Raw genomic sequence first — 17,832 nt, 5'->3', positions numbered from 1 at the left:
TTTTTTTTTTCATTTGTAGAAAACATTTTGCCAGGTGTGTTGATAAATTGTTTTTGGTCAAATTCAAGTGTTGTTAGGAATGGCATTTATGAACTGGAGCTAAATCAGCATAACAGCAACAGTACATAGAACTATATAATATATATTTTAAATTGAAAATTTTACATGACACATTTATAAATTTTTAAGCTAGCCGTGAGTCCTTTATTGAACAAACTGACAAACAAAACAAAGGTATGTTCCTGTGCTAGTGATTTACAACTGATTTCAAGTGGCACTGCAGTTCTTGAGACACTGTGCACAAAGCTAATATGAAATTTCCAGTTCAGTCAATGTTACACTTTTAATTTTACAAAAACTGATATTGTAACATCATCAGGCAAATTTCTTCAGTGTCTTGGCAAGTTTTGAAATTTTGTTTTTCTTTGTGTCAAATCCATATCTGTTGTATACATCTGTAGGTATGTGGTAGTATTTAATCCAACTGTTGGCAATGTCCTGCAGTTTTTTACTCGATGAAAATATTTGGTTTATCATAATATACAGCATAAAAAGTGCTTTTCAATCCATTTCAAATGTCTTCAGTGCACTATGGACATCCATCATAAATCTTCAGGCTTGCAAACTTGGAGTTTGACATCTTTCCACAGCAACTGAAAAAAAAGTGCTGTTTGTTAACTTATCAATTACCACAACATAAAAAGATCAGAACAATAAGTCAATCAAGGCATTAATAACCCCTCTCCCCTTGTGCACATATTGGCATTTTCAAGGTGTGACTGAATTTCATTAGGACTGAAGACTTTTGCTTGTCACATTTTCTAGATATCTAAGGTACTGCAGTGCACAATTTAAAATTGATGGTGATTATAAGCTGTTAAGCATTATAAAACACTGTATCAAAATTGATAAAAAACATTTTGCGTCCTGCCACTACAAATGCTCTGAAAGGAAACCTGTTTTAAACATATTATTTTGTAAGTAACAAGAATGGTTGACATACAGCTCAATTGGCAATCCAGCTTAATTGGACTATTTTTCTTTCCTGTTGTCTGTACATTTGACAGCTTTGCTGCCTTGATTGTCAATTCCAATGCAATATTCAAACTGTTTAACAATACAATCCCCACCAACTTTTAACGATGTGCTACAGGTATTGGTAACATGGACATTCAGAAAATGTAAATAACATTGTGCTTCAGGCCAATGTGATTTCAAAGTCACACACTAAAAATGTCAATATGTAAATACAGTAATGGGCTTAGGGTCTACCAGGCGCCAAATATTAACTTCAGACCCTGCTTATGTTTTATCTATATTTCAAATATGCTCAAAAACTTTTTAAAAAATTTGCTAGCAGGAAATTCATACTGATAAGTATGCTGTGCATGATTAAATGAATCTTGCCTTACTTATGACTCTGTTGATTTGAAAATTGGTTGGCTTTACAGGAGTAGGTGAGTTAAGGAGATGAGAGGTAATGTAACAAGGCAGCAAAGCTGTCAAATGTACAGACAAAAACCAGAAAATAAAAACGCAGGAAATAGGATACTGTCAATTCTGATGAACTAATGTATTATGCTTACTGTAACTGCATAGCCAACATCAAATTCTTATTCTGCATAACACTGGATTAGGATGAAAGTAAAATGTGTATCAAGCATTAGACTAAGTTCCCATACCTAGATCAATCTAACAGGATCAATCCAACTCCAAGGGGTTTCTCACTAAATTGCTTTCAGTTTGAGAGTCTTAGGATTCTGGCATGCCAGTTTCAGTAGGCGTGACAGACAACTAAGCCACTTACATTGATTGCAATTTAGCGAGAATTCCCATGGAGATAGATCGATCCACAGTTAGCGTGATAGGGTCTGGAAATAGTCCCTAAGGTGTCGGGCTGATAAGAGTTAAACTTTGGAAATGCCAGAATGAGGTACAGTGAAAATTACACACACAAAAACAAATTGCTTAAACTCATTATATATATATATATATATTATTAATTTTTTTTTTTTTGGCTGTATGTCAATCCTAAGAATCATTCTTGTAACTTAACAAAATACAGAAAATGTTACAAAGTAAGAGTACAGGGCTCCTGGCAGATGGGAGTGATAAGTCACAACTTGAAAATGCCAGTATAGCACACTATAAACCTGCATTGCCTCCAAAACAGAAAACAATCACACTGGTTTTCAAACACAAGCTGCGCACTTCTGTCTTATGAAACTTTTCACTAAGTTTCAGTATCGTAAGTAACATGGTTTTCCCTTAATCGCTATCCTGGCAGCAGTGTCCAAAATAGGGTTTTCTTCAACTTTCTTGCAATAAAACATAATACTTAACAGCATAATGACCATCAAATTTTTTATAAAAAAAATAAAAGTATCATGAATATTCAGAAAATGTGATTTGGGAAGGTCTTCAAGGCCATGGAAGTTCAGAGTCACACTTTCAAAATGCCAAAATGTAAACAAGAGATAACTGTACTGAAATGATTTTCTTTCCATTTTCAACACCTTTTTTAAAACAAAATGATCAATAAACTGTCATTTTTAAATGTTCAACTAGGAAAATTGTTGACATAGGAAAAATATCAATAGAACAATTTTCAATGTCCAATTTGCTCCATTTGCAGATGCTGAACATAGTGAATGATTAAATCTGACAAACTGCAATGATGAGTTCCTTTCCATTTATGATACTTTATTACACAATGCACAATATTATAACAGGTTTACCGTCATTTTTATATAATCAACAAACAATATTGTTAAGAAGCAGAAAATGTCAAAACAACACTTTTACATATCTTATTAGTTCCATAATGAGACTGTTAACATGCCTAAGAATTAAATCTGAAGAAATAACAATTATATACAAAAAAACAGAAAATGCACAGCACTTCTGGTGGATGGGAGTATAAAATCACATCTTGAAGATGCTAGTGTTTGAAAAATAATTTTAAAAAAATTTTAAATAAAACGTAAAAAATTCCAATAAAGCTGCTATTCAAACTTTTAATCTAGCTGTATTAACTTGATATTAATAACCCCACCAAGTTTGAGAAAAATAAAGCACTGTTATTCATCTATAGCATGTTGGCATAACACATTCTTTTTGTTGTAAATTATTTGCAATGTTAAACACCATTTATCTGCACAATTATCACCAAATCCTAATTTTGTGACACAGTTAAGAGAGCTAAACCTATGGGACTTTACAGGGAAATCTCAAGGAGTGTTTTATGTAATCTCATTTAGTGGCCAATTGAAAATTAATGAGTAGGCAAGTGACTTTATAGACCTTAATTTAATTAGTGATCACCCAAGGGACAATTTTAAAGACTGCTATCCATACAGTACCGTCATATAGCACAAAGGTGTTGCATACATGCTGAAAAAAGTGAAAAAACAGCATTACTTCCCTAAAAATGACCCGATCATGCTGATTTTCAAACTTGACCAGCGTATTATGAATACTCATTAGTTCTGCAAGTTTCAAACCAAAAGGTTAAATGGTTTTCCACTTATCATGTTATCAGTGTTGCATATATGCTGAAAAAAGTGAAAAACAGCATAACTTCCCTAAAAATGACCCAATCATACTGATTTTCAAACTTGACCTGCGTATTATGAATATTCATCAGTTCTGTAAGTTTGAAACCAAAAGGTAAAATGGATTTCCACTTATCGTGTTATCGGTGCTGCATATATGCTGAAGAAAGTGAAAAAACAGCATAACTTCCCTAAAAATGGCCCGATCATGCTGATTTTCGAACTTGACCTGCGTAATATGAATATTCATTAGTTCTGTAAGTTTCAAGCCAAAAGGTAAAATGGTTTTCCATTTATGGTGTTATCGGTGCTGCATATATGCTGAAAAAAGAGAAAAAATAGCCTAAATTCACTAAAAATGACCCAATCACGCTGATTTTCGAACTTGGCCTGCGTATTATAAATATTCATCAGATCTGTAAGTTTCAAGCCAAAAAGTAAAATAGTTTTCCACTTATCGTGTTATCGGTGCTGTATATATGCTGAAAAAAGTGAAAAAACAGCATAAATTCCCTATAAGTGACCCGATCATGCTGATTTTCGAACTTGACCTGCGTATTATGAATATTCATCAGTTCTGTAAGTTTCAAGCCAAAAGGTAACATGGTTTTCCACTTATCGTGTTATCGGTGCTGCATATATGCTGAAAAAAGTGAAAAAACAGCATAAATTCCCTATAAGTGACCCGATCATGCTGATTTTCGAACTTGACCTGCGTATTATGAATATTCATCAGTTCTGTAAGTTTCAAGCCAAAAGAAAAAACAGTTTTCCACTTATCGTGTTATCGGTAAAAGTGCACGGCGATGGCGACGACGGCGACGGCGACGACAGACGCAGATGATGGCTATATGTACAGACACATCTGTGTCTGTACATAAAAATTTAAGATCCCCTCCCCAATCATGGTGCATTCACAAACTGGTTGAAGCACAGCATACCAATCAGAAATTGTAAACAGGAGTGCTTATGCATGAATTTTGTGCTAAACTTTTGCAAAACAAAACAAAACAAAAAGTCTGATCAAGCTGAATATCCAACTCTGAATCTAAATATGCTATCTCACAGGCCCTGCTTGGCATAGACACATCTGGAGAGGATGTTTGTGGGCATTATCCAACCATAGTTGATCCGTGGAAAAACAGATCGTGGATTAAATATGACATACCCACTTTAATACTTGATGCGTAATCCCCAGGGGGAATTTATTCAGTGCCTATTAGGGGATAAGAGGACACATTTGATCCACAGACTAGTTAGTCCTTTATTGTGAATGTGGCCTATGCATTTACTGCCGCAGATTCTGGTCAAGTAGTCCTGGTGATACATAGTTGGTATGAGATTATCAATTAGTCGGTGAGATTTGTGTCTGTCGCTGAGTAGAGATAGGTGTTCCACGTATCGTGTTATCCCTGAAAGTGCGGCCGATCGAAGAAAATGACAGCCGCAGGTGACGGATGTATGTACAGACACGCTGTGCCTGTACAATACATAAAAACCATGTGGATCCTACTAAAACTTGTGATACTCGAGACTGAAAACAAGATCTAACTCTAAGTGTCTCATTACTTACTCCTTTATTCCGCTTTTCGTAAAAAGAATTTACAGTAGAGTTAAAAAAAGCGTCTGCACCAACAGCCATAACCATAATTGCTGCCGCCCAAACGGAACCTTTTTTCAGGAAACCAGTGTAGAATAAACTCGACAGCGATCGTTTTGACTCCATCTTGCCGTTTGGTGTTAGGAATCAGTGCGGACTACTTAATATATGAAAAAAGAGTTAAGATGTAAGGCAGAACATAAAAATATCAGAAGAGAATTTATTTTCATACGACTTATCGTCAGTGTGCTAAATAAACCCAAATATTGGTGTGAGAGTAAAAAATTGTATCAATGAGTACTACTTTTTGTCTGACGCTTTGCGTAGTAGTACACGAGACCTTCAAAGGTACAGCGCCATCTTTCGAGTAGGAGTGTTCTTGACACCTTTTTACTAGAATGGGGAAACGATATTATTGTGATTTTTGTGACAAATCTTTTGCCGATAATCCTACCAATAGAAAGAACCATTTGAAAGGTGTCAGTCATCAAAGAATGAGAAAGTTACATTACAGTTTTTTCAAAGGTAGGTACTGTAGATCTACTAAGAAAGCCTATATTGAACTCTCTCAGTATCACTTGCTGTACTTTTGATTTTTTGTAGATTTCTTGAAAGTGTCCATTTTTGGGACGGTAAGTTTAGAATACACACCTGAGACTAAGCTATTTTGGCAAGGTACAATACATATTTTGGCAGGACACAATGGACTTGTTGTTTGCTGGATGACTTGATCTACATTCAAACATAACAAAACTTTCAATGTTTGTCATTAATATTTGTTTCCTTGTTTTGGGTAGATCCCAGTTCACTCCTTGCTGAAGAATCAATGAAAAAGCCATGCAGAACAATGATGACAAGTGGTATGCCATTATTAAAAGAAGAAAAATATAAAAAGCAAAATTGAAAAATACGTCTTCACCAAATATATGCAAACAGTTTGAAAAAGAGTGAAAATTTTGCAAAAATCATGAGCATAAATTGATTTCGTCATTTTTAAGATGCTTGAAGAATTAATTATACAGTATGTAATGAGTGCTTTCATAATATATCTCAATATATGACCACTTTTTTTTTTAATGCAGGTGAATGTCCTTTTGGGGAAGGCTGCAAGTACTCCCACCTTACTGAAGATAGGAAAAAGCAATTGGAGCAGCAAAGTAATAATTATAATAAACCATTATAATAAATGAAGGCACATACCTTCATGAAACCTGTGGTGGTCATTAAGAAATATATATTTTTTATTATTTTTCTACACTGTGTCACTTAAATATCAGAAAAATTAAAATTTCAGATAAAAGAAATAGAAATTGATTAATAATGATTAGGACGAGCCTTAAATGAATCATTAAAATGTATGTAAAGGAAAGCTTTTTATGTTTAAATGATATAAAATCTCTAAGTAAAATGTAAAAATGATTTCTTTTAAGTAATTAGAATTTTTTTTATAAAATTGAGCTTGACATATTTCAGTATTGCAAGAAAAAGCTGAATCTGTGAGAAAGAAACGGAAATTAAAAGAAAACCCTCCATCTATAGAAGACTGGCTGGCAAAAAGGGCTAAGGCAAAGAAACCAGAATCCCCAAGGACAGAATTAAAACCAAATCTGGCCCAGCTAGCTTTTAGTCTACCACCAACATTATTAGGTGTAACAAATCTGCCTCCTTCATTACTTCCTCCACCTCCACATGTATGGTGCAGTATAAACCTTGAACAAGAAGAGTGGGGTTGAAAGGATATTTGACGAAAAAGTGAGAATCATGAATTTAGGTTTTACCCAACCTGATGGCATTATTGGCTCATTTGAGATAAGTCAACAGTTCAACTGAGATCACTCATTCCATCTGGACTGATTGGGATCTCCTTCTAAAATAACCAGAGACTGATTAAAGCCAATTTGGCCAACTAGTATGATATGTTAAATAGCATGTGAGCAGTGTTTTTGTGCTCTGTTAGTGGTGCAGCAGATGATTTGAATACATTTCTAATACAAGGAAGTGTATCTGACTCTTTTGTTACATTTTGAAAAACCAGTCTATAGCAATAAAGGTTCTAAGCTGAAAGTTTCAAGTTTGTAAACAAGCAAATTTTCCTTTCTTGATTGTTTTATATTTTCATACCCTTTAACTTGTCTTTATTGTATAATATAAAAATGTGTTAATATGATATGAAATACTACTTCAATCAGTTATGGGGGCTTCTCGATAGTCCGAAGGTTCATTGGTCCGAAAAGTGGTAACATTTTTATCGATTTTTTAATCAAGGGTTCATTGGTCCGAAGGTTCTGTAGTGAACCTTCGGACCAATGAACCTTCGGACTATTGAACCTTCGGACTATCGCTACGGCCCCTCAGTTACATTGTGTTATGTCTGATAAGAAAAGAAAGGGACATGTCAAGATTATAATAATATAACTGGTTTATCCAGGAGTTTGACAAGTACTTTATGACATATATTTACACTTACAAAGGTATCAAGTTGAGAAAACAGTTTGAAAATTTGTCCCTTTTTATGTACAGACACAGGTTATGTACATCACCTGCGTCTGTCGTCGTTGCCGTGCACTTTGACCACCGATAACATGATAAGTGAAAAACCGTTTTACCTTTTGGCTTGAAACTTACAGAACTGATGAGCTTTCATAATATGCAGGTGAAGTTCAAAAATCAGCATGATATGGCCATCTGTATGGAAGTTATGCTGTTTTTTCACTTTTTTCAGCATATATGCAACAACGATAATACGATAAGTGAAAAACCGTTTTACCTTTTGGCTTGAAACTTATGGAACTAATGAATATACATAATACGCAGGTCAAGTTCGAAAATCAGCATGATTGGGCCATTTTTATGGAAGTTATGCTCTTTTTTCATTTTTTTAAGCATATATGCAACACTGATAACACGATAAGTGAAAAACCGTTTTACCTTTTGGCTTGAAACTTACAGAACTGATGACTATTCATAATACACAGGTCAAGTTTGAAAATCAGCGTGATTGGACTAATTTTATGGAAGTTATGCTGTTTTTTCACTTTTTTTAGCATGTATGCAATGCCGATAACGCATTTCAAGGAAAATCAATTGGCCAATTGTCTTGAAATTTACAGGGGTGATCAGTCTTACTGAAATACAGATGGAGTTCGAAAATAAGCTCCATTGGTTCAGTTCTGGTGAAGTTATGCCTTTTTTGTATATAAGTGTTTTTTTCCTTTGATTTAATTCTTAGGCATGTTAACAATCTCATCTGTGAACTAATTAGATATGTAAAGGTGTTCTTTTGACATTTTCTGCATCTTAACAATATTGTTAGTTGATCATATAAAAAAGATGGTAAACCTGTAATTGTGTAATAAAGTGTCAAAAAATGGAAATAATAATAAACTCATATCTTTACAGTTTGTCAGATTCAATCATTCACCATGTTCAGAATCTCAGAATGGAGCAAACTGGACATTTAAAATTGTTCTATTGATATCCTATGTCAACAATTTTCTCAGTTGTTCATTTAAAAATGACAGTAAATTGATTACTTTGTTATATGAAAAAAAGGTGTTGAAAATGGAAGAAAATCAATTCAATACAGTTATCTCTTGTATACAGGTACATTTTGGCATTTTGAAAGTGTGACTCTGAACTTCCATGGCCTTGAAGACCTTTCCATGTCACATTTTCTGTATATCCATGATACCTTTATTTTATTATTAAAAATTGATGGTCATTATGTTATATTGCATAAAAGTTGAAGAAAACCCTATTTTGGAAATGGCTGCCGGAATGACCATTAAGGAAAAACCATGTTACTTATGATACTCAAACTTACTGAAAAGTTTTGTAAGACTGACGTGCAGTTTGTGTTGGAAAATCAGAGTGATTGTTTTCTGTTCTGGAAGCAGTGCAGCTCTATAGAGTGCTATATGGGGCTACTGTTTATGGATGGTGGTAATTGTCCCTTGGGGTAGTCACAAGCTAAGTTCAGAGCTATAAAATCATTTGCCTAATTAATTTCCAAGTGCCCATTAAATAAGATTACATAAAACACATGGTGAGATTTCCCAGTAAAGTCCCATAGGTTAAGCTCTCTTACCTGTGTCACATAATTAGGAATCTGTGATAATTATGCAGGTAAATGTTGTTTAATATTGCAAATAAGTTAACAAAAGAAAAAAAAATTTGAATAACAGTGCCTTATTATCCTCAAACACATTGGGGTTATTCATATCATGTTATTACAGCAAGATTAAAAGTTTGAATAGCAGCTTTAATGGGATATTTTTGTTGTGCTTTCTTTTTAATTTATTTTTCAAACACTGGCATTTTCAGCTCCCATCCACCTGAAGCTCTTCACATTCTCTGTATTTCCACATAAACAGTTGCATTGGTTTTTATGTCTTTAAACATTATGTAATATTATTTTATGCATTGTCATCATTATTCAAATATTGGGATTTTCATTATGTGAATTTGGTCCTGAAACTGTAATCTTATTGCAGGGGTGGATTGAGGCCGTCTTCTGGGTCTTTCAGATTTTAAAGTTCATATTGATGGGTATCTGTTTTTTTTCTGTTGGAAGACCATCAAAAATGTAGGATGGATCAACAAAGATAATTTAGAATACTGTCAGAAAATATCTCTGGATCCGCTCCTGTTATTGACAATGTCACCTGTTGTGCATGATTAAAATTCAGTGTTGATTGACAGTGCTATTGTAGGCATGATTTATTATTGCATCAAAATTAACAAAATGAACCATTTTCTGCATTTTCTCAGCAAATATGCAGCACTGATAACACGATAAGTGGAAAACCATTTTACCTTTTGGCTTGAAACTTACAGAACTGATGAACATTCATAATACACAGGTCAAGTTCGAAAATTGGCTTGATTGGACTATTTTTACAAATTTAAAGTTACGCTGTTTTATTTTTCATTATTCAGCATATATGCAACACTGATAACACATTTTAAGGAAAACCAATCAGCCTTTTGTCTTGAAACTTACAGGAGTGATCAGTCTGACTAATATACAGATCAAGTTTGAAAATAAGCTTGATCAGTTAAGTTTTGATGAAGTTATTAGCCTTTTTGCATATAAGTGGCTTTTCTTCAGATTTAATTCTTAGGCATGTTAACAGTCTCAATATGGAACAAATTAGATATGTAAAAGTGTTGTTTTGACATTTTCTGCTTCTTAAAAATATTGTTAGTTGATTATATAAAAATGACAGTACACCTTTTATTGTGCATTGTGTAATAAAGTATCAAAAATGGAAGGGAACTCATATCATTGAAGTTCGTCAGATTCAATCATTCACTAAGTTAAGAATCTCAGAATGGAGCAAGTTGGACATTTAAATTTGTTCTTTTGATATTTTTCCTTTGACAACATATTTTAATTGATCATATAAAAATGACAGTAAATCGATTATTTTTTTTCATGTAAAAAAGGTATTGAAAATGGAAATAAACTCTTTTTAATACAGTTTCTCTTGTTTAGATTTTGGGATTTTCAAAGTGTTTCTGAACTCTATGGGCTAGACACATTTTGTGAATACCCATGATAGTTTTATTTTATCATTAAAAAACTGATGGTTATTATGCTGTCAAGCATTATGTAATATTGCATCAAAATTGAACAAAACCCTATTTTAGGCACTGCCTCCTTAGTGACCGTGAAAGGAAAACCATGTCACTTGCTCTTTTTACACTTAAAGGAAAGAAACACAGGACTGAAATACAGCTTCAGTTGGAAAATCTGTCTCATTAGTTAATTTTCTGGAAGTTATAGAGGTTTTTTGTGAAAATTTTTATCTTTCACATACTGGAATTTTCAATGTGGGACTTAGAGCTCCCTTGGGCATGAAGCCCAGTGGTAATCACCTTTTTTTAATGTCCATGTTTTTAATAGTAGATATTTTAAAATTGGTGGTATTTATACAGTTAATCATTATGTAATGTTGCATCAAAATTGACAAAAAACCTCTTTTGTACACTGCCACCGTAACGTTATAGAAAGAAAACTGTTACTTTCTAATTTTTCAACTAGTCTTACAAGAATGATTCTTAGGATTGACATACAGCTCATATTAAAAAACCAGCTCTATTAGATTATCACTTTTATTAAATTTATGCATTTTTTTTGTGAAATTTTCATTTTTCTCATTTTGGCACTTTCTAAGTATAAACTTGAACTCTGATGGGCCTGAAGCCTTATGCTTTTACTTTCGTCGGTGTTACCTGTTGTGCATAATTTTAAAACATTTGATGTTGACTGTGCAGTTAAACATAATGTATTATTGTATCAGAATTGATAGTCTCCTATTTTGTGCATTATTGTTTTGTGCATTTCTTAAGGGTGTGACTTATGGGCCTGAAGACCTTTGAGAGGGTCAGTCTGTAAATTTCCCTTGGGTCTCACTAGGCTAAGTTATAAAGTTATAAAGTCATTTGCCTAATTAATAGGCCATTAAATGAGATTACATAAAGCACACTTGTTGATATTTCCCTGTAAACTCCCAAAGGTTAAGCTCTCTGCTGGATTAATAATAAGGAAGCAGTGATAATTATGCAGGTAAATTTTGTTTTATATTGCAAATAAGTTTTTAATATATATAATTATAATTATAATAGTTTTTAATATATTTAATTATAATAATATGCCCCCAACAGCCATTATAATAAAAATGATAATATGAGTAATAGTAAAGTTTTAATCTGCCAGTGTGTGTGAGTGTATGTGTTATGAAATGCATTAAAAGGGGAAGTTACATTACTACCTCGGGCTTAAATAAAAATGAAATAAGACTATGACTAAAAGAAAAGTGAAGTTGAAAATTGTGGACAAAAGTACTATGATTAACTATAATATTTACAAAGGTGTTTGAGAGTCTGGTAAAATCATATACATGTAGGACTTATTCTTAAAGCTTTTTATTGACCAGTGATTTCTGCTTCTAAGATTTAAGTAAAATAAAAGGTAATGCAATTAATGAAACATTTTTACTGCTATGGATGTGCCCAGAATTATTCCTTCAATAATTTTAAATTTGACAAAAGAAAATCTTTCTTTTGACTAGGACTAGGTTTTGACAAGGATCAGTTTTTTTTTGGTAGTTCTGTAAGCTCTGGTAAAATTGCAAACACTGAAATACTTTTACATGTGGTAGTAGAGATTTTGTACTTAAGCATTGACAAAATGTCTCTTTCATCTCTTTTGTACATATAATGGTGAAATTAAACCTTTTGAACCTCATAGTTATTTAGTTTCTTTGATAAAGAATAACTTCATTTATATATTTATACATGTATATGAAATGTCTCATCATTTTAATGTCTTACAGGACTCTCACTCTTAGAAAGATACATGACCTACTGTGATGTGTACAAGAAGAGGGGTGGTTCGAGTCCTGGCTCAGGTGACGACGATCAAGATGTACTGTACCAACGTCAAGGCCATTACAACCCATTCTTCCTTACAAAACTCCTCAAAAACTACAGATCACATCCTGCTATCCTCAAGCTTCCAAACGAACAGTTCTACGACAACAAGCTAGAAGCCTGTGCTGACCGACTTGCCAGGGAGTCCCTCTGCAACTGGGAAGGTTTACCAAAAATGGGGTGTCCCTTTGTATTCCATGGAGTGGTTGGGGAGGACATGAGGGAGGAAAGGAGTCCATCATTCTTCAATCCAGAAGAAGCAACTATTGTGTTGGGATATGTGGAGAAGCTACTGGAGGCCAGAGGCATCCGAGTCTTGCAGAATGAAATTGGAATTATTTCCCCCTACAGAAAACAAGTGAGGGAAATATGACAGAGCTTATTCCATGATGAATACAGGCAACCCCTCCCCAGTCCCTCTCCCTTTTCAAGTTACTAACAACAGTTTGCAATATCAAATCGGGCTTCACGCCAAATGCCAATTAATTGAAGCTGCCTAGTAAAACTTTGCAAATTTGTTTACAATTATTAACTGGGCCTTTTTGCTGAGTTAGGGCAATAGATTCTAAGAATGTGGCGTAGCTCTAAAGAGCCAGTAGTCAACATTCTTTAAAGGTCCAACATTCCATTTACCTTAAAGTACAGCCACAATACATCTGAGTTAATAGTATGTTATAGATATGGTACTGTTAGGCTTATAAAAAGTCCTACTTTAACTACAGAAGTGTACATGTGATAAAGTATAAAGAAAAATTTTAAAAATTAAAATTAAAATTGTGGTGAATTTGCTCACTCCCATTTCACATGGCAAATTCAATTACTAATCCACCTGAGCTTGGTTATAATGTAATGTACTAACAATATGCAGCCTGTTCAGAGTTATGGCTAACTACTAGTAAAATAAGATAAAGATAAAGTAAATGCTGAATGTAACGGATGAGTATTAAATCAGGCGCGTAGCCAGGGGGGGTTCGGGGTTTTTAAAGAACTGCCACTTTTGCTGGGAAAAGGTCCACTGTAGGTAAAATTTGATCTAGGTACATGAAGTTTTTATGGAAAAAGGTCCACTTTTTCAGAAAAAGAACCCCCCTTTTGAAATTGCTGGTTACGGGCCTGTAAATGCACAGACATCCCTTTTTATTCTCTCCACAGGTTCAAAAACTGAGGCAACTGCTGTTCAAGAAAAACTTTCGGGACATAAAGGTGGGCAGTGTGGAGGAATTTCAGGGTCAGGAGAGACGGGTCATCATGGTGTCCACCGTGAGGAGTAACCCCGATTACCTGGCTCTGGACGCAGAGTTCAAGCTGGGCTTTTTAAAGAACCCAAAGGTCAGTCATTTGTACACTTATGCATGTGGACACACAAACTGGGGTAGAGTTAACACTGCCCAATTAAGCCAAATGCTAAAACTGACTTCAATTGGCTAAACAAAATAGGGTTGATTTGACTTATTTTAGTCAAATTTAAACCATTTTGGAGAAAAAAGTGATTAAAAAGTAGTAATTTGGCTTTAGAAAAATTGCTAGTGCCACCTCAGCATATGGTAATAACTTGATTTTTTTCAGTGGGGGGGAAATCGTGAATTTTACAGATGCGGTATTTTTTAGGCCATTAATTTTTAAAATTTTGATACTCCTACCCAATTCCTATTGGATGGTCACAACAGAATAAAAAAGTAAGCTACTCTATAGTTCTAATCTGTGCAGTAAGAGTACCACTAATACTATATACTTTATGTGTTTATAAAGGTATACATTTGAAAGTTTGATCATTTTTGCCCATTGAAAAGATAGTGTCATTACCATGATTGTGCTGTGGCATGTGTACATGCATGAACACATAATTCATAAGACTTTGTACATGTGGATGTGCACACACATATTTTGAAGTGTAAGGTTATTTAAACAGCTATAGTCCATACTATTTTCATCACCATTTCTTTCCACTATGGCACTGCAGAGACTATGCCATGTGATGCGGAATTCACAGAAGAGATATGAACAGTTAGTCTCAGACTATACTGTCTTCAGTGTTCACCTGCACATACAGTTACATGTGGGATTAATTTTTTTTTCAGAGGTTTAATGTGTCGATCACAAGAGCAAAGGCCCTATTGATTGTTGTAGGGAATCCGTTTCTTCTTTCGCAAGATGAACATTGGAACAGGTGAAGTGAATTATTTTAATTTATTTGATCAGTAAGCAAAAAAAGTTCAATCAAATTATAAGACTTTTTCAAACCAAACACAAATCAGCCATGTTAGGTTCAAAATTTTTTTCCTTTATTTAATCTTTATTTAATCTCATTGTTTCTAAGAACTCTTGTTCAGACAGACAGACAAACCAACAAAAAAAGAAATGTTAAGGATTTAATAAAGTTCATAAATTAAATTTTTAATGTTTGTTCAGACAGACTGACAAAAAAAAAAAAAAAACAGAGGATAGAAAGATTAAAAAGAGAAAGCTATCATGTTTTAGTTCAGACAGACTGTTAAATGAAAAAAAAAAAAAAAAGAAAAAAAAGGAAAGTTAAAAAACATGTAAATTAAACTCCAAACTGACAGACAAAATAGTGTCTACTAGGCAATTCTTTCTTTTATTGTGAATGAAAGTCCATACAGAAAGACAAAAGAAAGTAGGCAATTCTTTCTTTATTTTCAACTTCTCTTTGGTGTAGTTTCCTTAAGTACTGCCTCGAGAAAAAAGCGTACACAGGATGTGATTACGATGACCCTACTGATCAGCTCGACGATGTCGTAGAGAGGTTTGCTGCAGTGAATATTAAGCAGTCAGGTACGAGCAGGATTTATTGCAATCAATTTCTCTGTTGAATATTTTATTTTCTCAGATTATTGGCTATAAATAATCTAAATCATTAGGACTGAAAAGTCAGAATTTCAAATAAATTGCATGCACATGTACTATCTACTAGCTGTCATCTTGCATTTTCATTACTTAAAGTCCATTTTCAAGAGCAACTATTTTCTTCTTGTCTGTCATGTTATTCAGACGTAGGACAAGTAATGTGTCCAAGATTTATTGATTTTAATTATTATTATTATTATTATTATTATTATTATTATTATTACTGCACCATTTAAACTTTTTTGGGAATATATTATTTTTCAAGATGTAACCATGGATGTCAGCCAGGTTCAGTTGCAAGAGGACCCCAAGTGGAGAGGAGAGGCCTAATTTTAACTCTGTATTCTCAACTGTATTCTCAACTCAGATTCTTCTGTGATCAAGAGGAAATGCAAGATCTTTTACTAGGGGACCCTGAATTTGAAAATCAAAATATTATGACGAATAAGACATGGAGGCTAGAGAAACTGATATAATATAATATTGTTGACCACGATATAAAGCTGCCTCATGTATATTAAATTATGACATCTACCTGTAAACGCAGACTTATCAAACCTTGCAAGTTCATCTTTTTTTCTGGAGAATGGTACATTCAAGTGACATGATGTTTATTATGAAACAATTGAGGATATTACTTACTTAAGCCATATTTTATGGTGCTTGAAACTGTGGGCATTTTTTGTCACTTGATTTTAGAGAGATTTTGATAGATATCATGTAGTCAGATTAGGTACAACTCTGTTAAAGAACTTGTGAATCACTAATTGTATGAAAATAATCAAAATTGGGGTTTGAATAATGCTTCAATAATTGTCTTAATCATTTTGACTTGAGCCTATTTTATCTGTGAATATCAAATTTTAATATTTTTAATAACATTTTATCAGTGTATTTCAGATATGCTTTATGAAAAAGTTTTAAATTGACAGGAGTATTTTTATAATAAGTCAGTTTTAGAAATCAAATTGATTCTATACTAGTGAAAATGTAAAATTCCAGAGTATATTTTTAACCAATGTTTTCTGTAATGTATCATACAGTGTGACTGTGTTTGTTCTCACCCTATGGGGAGGCAGAGCCTTCAAACTAACTATTCCTTGCACTTGCTTTACTAAATGTTTGAAGCTGGTTTGTAGTCTAAAATCTGAGCCTATAAAGACTTAGCTGGCTAAGTTGCACTTCACAGTTGTAAGAATCTTACAGATAGCCTAGGCCAGAATTAACTGATAAGTTGCAATGACTCACTGTAAAAAAGGTTGGTAGATTGCATGAATCTATTTGTGGTCTAAATTTTGTCTTTTATGCATATGTTTAATGAGAATAGCATCCAAAGGTTAAGGTTGGGCTTTCACTACACCAATCCCCTATTCCCCAAGAAAAGGTGCAAGAAAAGTTCTGATTTAATCAAAACTAGAGTATTGTTCACTCATTAACCAAGTTATCAATTTTGCCTCATTTTTTCCAGTCTTTTTACTTTCTTTTCACTTTCCTTTGATTTACATTTTGATTGTCTTGGCAAGTCTTTTACTTGCAGTGGTGCCAGTAGCCCATTTATGTATATTCTACTCATCAACTGTGGACCAATCATTCTTAAAAAATTGTAGTTGTAAGACAATATCGCAAAGTTGACTTTGTATAGTTGGCTATCCAGATTTTTTTGTGAAACGGTTCCCTTTTTTCAATGAGCCAGTATACAGTACCTAATCAGTATTGAATTAACATATTTTATCTTTATCAGCACAATAAGAATCTTGCCATCTACTTTGAATTTTCATTGTTATTAACATTTTAAAATTGTTATGGAATTAAGCTAATTATGTTATCAGTAAGAACAAGATGTTATTATAATGATACATTTATGTACTGTGTAGATGCCAGTGCACTACTAAATTATGAGGAGAAATTTTTAATATTTTTTGGGATGGAGGAAACACAATTAATGAGGTTTTGGGGATTATCTTAATTTTGTGCAAAATTGGGCAACAGACAATGGTTATTTATGTACTGAAAATATATCAATAAAGCAAAAAAGAATGATAGTGCTAAGCTTTGTGGTGGAACCAAAATTTTAAGAAACAGATTTTGTGGGGTTGCAAAATATCGTGTGTATCACGTCTATAGACCTAGCAGTATAAAAAGCCTTATAATTCTTGCAAGTGGTTTCTTCTTAGTAATTTGGACATTTAAGGTAAATTGAGGACAACACCGCTTCACTAAGAAATGACGTAAAGTCACAAACTACAACGAAGATGGACTGTGAATTATACAAAAGTAATGTCTGATCGGAGAGTGGGGGTGCATTCGAAACACATGACCTATTGTCACTCTTACGTAGTTTTTTTTTTAATTACACATACACCATAATAATAACTT

General features: G+C 33.5%; 2 protein-coding genes and 1 long non-coding RNA gene across 3 annotated transcripts; 2 read left to right on the top strand and 1 right to left on the bottom strand.

Moving 5' to 3' along the window:
- Positions 1-126: 126 nt before the first annotated feature.
- On the bottom strand, positions 127-5,362 carry LOC106160577 (uncharacterized). The gene is made up of 2 exons (XR_001238149.2): positions 5,128-5,362; positions 127-653 (listed from the first exon to the last, which is right to left on the bottom strand). It is a non-coding gene; the product is annotated as an uncharacterized LOC106160577 (long non-coding RNA).
- A 126-nt stretch (positions 5,363-5,488) lies between these two features.
- On the top strand, positions 5,489-7,242 carry LOC106160573 (zinc finger matrin-type protein 5). The gene is made up of 4 exons (XM_013537213.2): positions 5,489-5,679; positions 5,952-6,014; positions 6,237-6,311; positions 6,628-7,242. The coding sequence occupies exons 1-4, from the start codon at positions 5,553-5,555 to the stop codon at positions 6,885-6,887; spliced, it is 525 nt and encodes a 174-aa protein (XP_013392667.2). The 5' UTR covers positions 5,489-5,552; the 3' UTR covers positions 6,888-7,242.
- Positions 6,738-17,498, top strand: LOC147764335 (putative RNA helicase mov-10-B.1). Its single transcript, XM_087000472.1, has 6 exons — positions 6,738-6,906; positions 12,495-12,949; positions 13,744-13,920; positions 14,670-14,758; positions 15,269-15,384; positions 15,722-17,498. The coding sequence occupies exons 2-6, from the start codon at positions 12,518-12,520 to the stop codon at positions 15,784-15,786; spliced, it is 879 nt and encodes a 292-aa protein (XP_086856598.1). The 5' UTR covers positions 6,738-6,906; positions 12,495-12,517; the 3' UTR covers positions 15,787-17,498.
- Positions 17,499-17,832: the final 334 nt, after the last annotated feature.

The sequence above is a fragment of the Lingula anatina genome, chromosome 1 (assembly GCF_051362555.1).
Source record: "Lingula anatina isolate TDL-2025a chromosome 1, LinAna3.0, whole genome shotgun sequence".
Classification (NCBI taxonomy): domain Eukaryota; kingdom Metazoa; phylum Brachiopoda; class Lingulata; order Lingulida; family Lingulidae; genus Lingula; species Lingula anatina.
This window is presented reverse-complemented; position numbering and strand designations above follow the sequence as displayed.

Excerpts from the sequence above, each read along its gene's own strand:
- LOC106160573 (XM_013537213.2), top strand. The coding sequence starts at position 5,553 with ATGGGGAAACGATATTATTGTGATTTTTGTGACAAATCTTTTGCCGAT. Across the intron at positions 6,015-6,236 it reads CAGAACAATGATGACAAGTG|GTGAATGTCCTTTTGGGGAA; the intron begins GTATGCCATTAT and ends TTTTTAATGCAG. Across the intron at positions 6,312-6,627 it reads AAAGCAATTGGAGCAGCAAA|TATTGCAAGAAAAAGCTGAA; the intron begins GTAATAATTATA and ends GACATATTTCAG.
- LOC147764335 (XM_087000472.1), top strand. The coding sequence starts at position 12,518 with ATGACCTACTGTGATGTGTACAAGAAGAGGGGTGGTTCGAGTCCTGGC. Across the intron at positions 14,759-15,268 it reads CAAGATGAACATTGGAACAG|TTTCCTTAAGTACTGCCTCG; the intron begins GTGAAGTGAATT and ends TCTTTGGTGTAG. Across the intron at positions 15,385-15,721 it reads AGTGAATATTAAGCAGTCAG|ATGTAACCATGGATGTCAGC; the intron begins GTACGAGCAGGA and ends TTATTTTTCAAG.